Source organism: Oryzias melastigma, linkage group LG10 (assembly GCF_002922805.2).
Source record: "Oryzias melastigma strain HK-1 linkage group LG10, ASM292280v2, whole genome shotgun sequence".
Lineage (NCBI taxonomy): Eukaryota > Metazoa > Chordata > Actinopteri > Beloniformes > Adrianichthyidae > Oryzias > Oryzias melastigma.
The window spans coordinates 18,742,920-18,746,768 of NC_050521.1; the positions used below are offsets into that span (position 1 = coordinate 18,742,920).

The following is a 3,849-nucleotide window of genomic DNA, read 5'->3' on the forward strand; positions in this document are numbered from 1 at the left end:
ACTGTAATGATGCTGCTTCACAAAGCACTTTAACAGATGGTCCAACATCTGCTTTATGATCTATGATTTGCAATTTAATGCCGTTCGCTGGCAACAAAGTTACTGCAAGAGAACTCTTTTATGTCTTTGCGTCTTCGGGGCAGTTTACTTTGCTTTCCTGCATGCTTTATATAGAGAGAGTGCTTGAGTCCTTTTGTGTGTGGAATCTGCAAGCTGCATCAATTTACATCATGAAGTGTGTGAACATAAATTGTTATAAAAATGCAGCAAATGAGTCACCAGTAAGTATGGCTTGAGTTGTTTTTCTTCATAAACCTTTATGTAGTTCTCATTTTTTGGTATCACAATCTCCTGTCTCTGATGTGTACAACTTTCTTTTCCTGATTAAAGCTTTTATTCTTACCTACTCCAATGATCTCTTTCTTCTTTCCTCCTATTTCCTGACTGCACTTGAGTCTCTTTATTTTCTATTAGATGCTTCTTCTTCTCGTCTCTCTGCTACCATGTGATACACTTCAACCATTTTCGCACCTCATGTAAACTCATAGATGATTTTCAGCAGGAGCAGGTGAATTTTGGAATCCAAACAAATCACTGACACAAAGTTTAGAGGCATCATAAAGTTCTGAAAGAATTTTATTGTTTACGTTTCTTTTAAGACTTGTCACTGTGTCCTATCAATTTTGAGGGGTTCATATATTGAGATGAACTTTGAACCCAGCCAATTTAAGAAGGCAGATTTACCGCAGGACTTTAACTTCTAGAGAAACTGACACTTAGATTTTTAACTCAATTTTTTTCCCCCTCTATCATATTTCCAAGCAAAGATCTTGAGCTGCTAACTAGTGTGAACTCAAAATGGAATGCAGGTCTTGCTTCAGTTGCGTAACTTCATATCACACGTAAAGGTTAAGCACCTTATGAGGATGCAGCGACAGTAATCTGAGAAAGACACTTAAGACTCGGCCCGAGTGTGACGAGACACATGAGGAAACATGCAGAGGTGGTGTCACTTCTGAACCTCGGACTGTTTCATTTGAGGATGTTCAAAAAACATTTCTAACCAATCACATGTGTATGGGGGATTACACCAAAAACTGTTTGATATAATGTGTCTATATTAAATGTTATAGCACTTTTTAATTAAACTCAATGATTTGAAAATAGGGCTGCACAGTGGTGTAGTGGATGGCGCTCTCTTCTCACAGCAAGAATTCAAATCCCAGCCGGAACCTTTCGGTGTTGAGTTGTATCTTCTCCTTGTGCATGTGTGGGTTTTCTCCAGGCACTCCGGCTTCCTACACTATCATAAAAATCCTGCTTCATAGGTTAATTGATTATTTCAAATTGTCTCTAAGTTTGACTGAGTGTGTGTGGCTGTGACGTACTGGGTTTCTATCCAGAATGTATCCCTTATGTATACCTTTGCCCAAAAAGCTGGAATAGGATCCTATCACCCCTAAAGGAATTTAGCAAATTTAATAGATGGATGGATGGATTTAAACTAAATAAATACTAGGATATAATTGCACGCCTTTAAGAGTAGGTATTTTGTGTCATAATGACATCAGTGTGTTCCAGTCACTGAAAACATTATGTCTTATCTTTCAACAGGTCTCAATGGAGTCCCCTTCTGGAGAAATGACCAATGAGACATCCACTTTTACAAGCGTCTCCACCCTCCCTAGACGGTTCAGCAGCCCAGCCACTGGAATCTGGTCTCAAACAAACAAGTCTTCCACCGCCAGCAGTGACTCCATTCGCCCACTTACTTCCCCTGTGACTTCTCCCAGTACTGCAAGATACCAGTCAAATACAAACCATCAGGATATTCCGTTTTCCACTTCTACAGCCAAAGCCTCGGCAACACCCACCTCTCCACGGTCCCCTTGGAGTTCAAGATGCCAGTCTCCAATGGTCAGCCCTCCTGTGAAGGGTCATTCTCCTGTGTCTCCTCCTTGGAGTTCAAGATGTCAGTCCCCAATGGCCAGTCAGAATAGCAAGCCATCTGCCGTTATCTCCTGTTCCATATCTAGACCTTCTTTGGCATGTACAGACACTTTCCCATCTCCTCCTTGGGAATCAGGAGTCAAAGCCCCGCAGCAGAGTCACAACACCCAGTCCCCTGCCCTCTCCACTTCAACATCCAGACCTTTCCAAGCATCAACAAGTTCAGCCTGGGGCTCACGGTCACAGTCTCCGGCACCTTTTCACAGAAGTTCCATCTCAACTCCCACTAAAAATCTCACATACACATCTTCAGCCACATCTCCTTCTCCACAGCCTACAGGAAATCGCTGCATGTCACCAATCAGTAATAACCTGGATTCTAGGGCGAACCATAGGTTGCTGGCAAAAAACATCATCAATGCGGCAAAACGTAAAAACAGCCCCTCGCCTGGTGCACTGAGTGGTCACAGCCTCCCCATATCACCTCTGGGAAACCATGACTGTCACAAACCACCCATTAGTCCCTTCCATTCTAGAGCATTAGGGGCACAGTCTCCAGTTTTCACCAGCCCTCCTCCCACTCCAACTCAAAGGATCTGCTCACCTGTTCGGTTCTACAACTCTCGCTCCCTGACTGACTCGGATGCCTCCATAGAGTCTGAAGATTCAGGGCTGCGGTCCCCCGGCTTGCACTCCTACAACACCTGTCCCCGTGGTTGGGGAGGCAGTCTGCGGGTCAAGAGAAGCACCATCTCCACCGACCTGTGAGGGAGTTCTCATAGGAGCCAGTTTTTGTAAACAATTGTGACATTGGTTCAGCCAATCAAACATCGATCTTAAGAAATTGCAAAGACTATCATATACTTAATCTGTATTTCCTGCTTCTGTATTATCATAGTTTTAGTATTTAATACGGCTCATGCTCCAGACAAATCAAGCTTTTTATAGAGCACACTTGATGTGGCTTGTGCGCTACTCAGTACCAAAAGTGCAGAAAACACAATAACCAAAGAATTTTATTTTTAATACGTAAGCAACTCTTGTCGTATTGTCGGTCATTTAGGGATTCTCATGTTTGTTGATCTGATATAAGTCATGAAATGAAGTCACGGATTACAGCATATCTGTTTAAAGCAATATTTTTATTGTTTTTAAATGAATCAATGTAAAAATAATCTAAAAATTATTACAAAGACAATAAGGCAATTAATGCTCATAAACTGCGAAGGATTTTACTGCAGATTAACAACAGTTTTAACTATTACAGATTAATTGAAACACGCAATTATAACTGTGCAATATGTTTTTTTTAAGTGTACATTTGTGTTGCTATGAGTCCTGATTTTGATTTAAGTGAATGTATATTTTCTGGAAACACTCAAAGAATAAGGGAACATTGAACTCGATGGAAAATAAAGAGGTTAGATGGGGCATTGGAGAGCCTGTACAATCGAGCACTGTTGTCACGTTTAATAAGAAAATCAAACATATTCTTGCTCTGATGCTTTCTCACCTGCAATCATATTTCTTTGCATTAAAAAGGTTTTTGTGGAGGAACAAATGAAAATGTCTTGTAAAAAGGACTTAAATGAATGACATTTAGAGGTTCGTGTGAATGTGACGCAGGTGTAAAAGATGTTGAAAAGAGTTAACAGAGGGTCAGAAGAATGTTGTGCAGTGACTTTGACGAGGTAGAGAAATATACTCCAGATACATTTAAACTCGATTTTGTCTGTTACTTTTCAATTATTGAGGTTTTATATTTCTTTGTTTCATTGAGTTGCACATGTGATCATTCCACTTCAAAGGCCAAAATGGAAAACAAATCACTAATCAAAATAAATGAAGTATGAAACAAAGAGCAGCTCTGAACTATATAAGATGCTTTTTTTTTTTTTA

At 40.4% G+C, this 3,849-nt stretch overlaps 1 protein-coding gene across 1 annotated transcript in view; it reads left to right on the plus strand.

Moving 5' to 3' along the window:
• The window catches only part of LOC112153606 (synaptopodin 2-like protein), a gene marked incomplete at its 5' end in the record, with an annotated part of 6,046 nt that extends 2,539 nt beyond the window's left edge, over nucleotides 1-3,507 (plus strand). The window contains 1 exon segment of the mRNA XM_024283953.2: nucleotides 1,615-3,507. Coding sequence (XP_024139721.1) covers nucleotides 1,615-2,718 — 1,104 coding nt within the window.
• Between the last annotated feature and the right edge of the window lie 342 nt (nucleotides 3,508-3,849).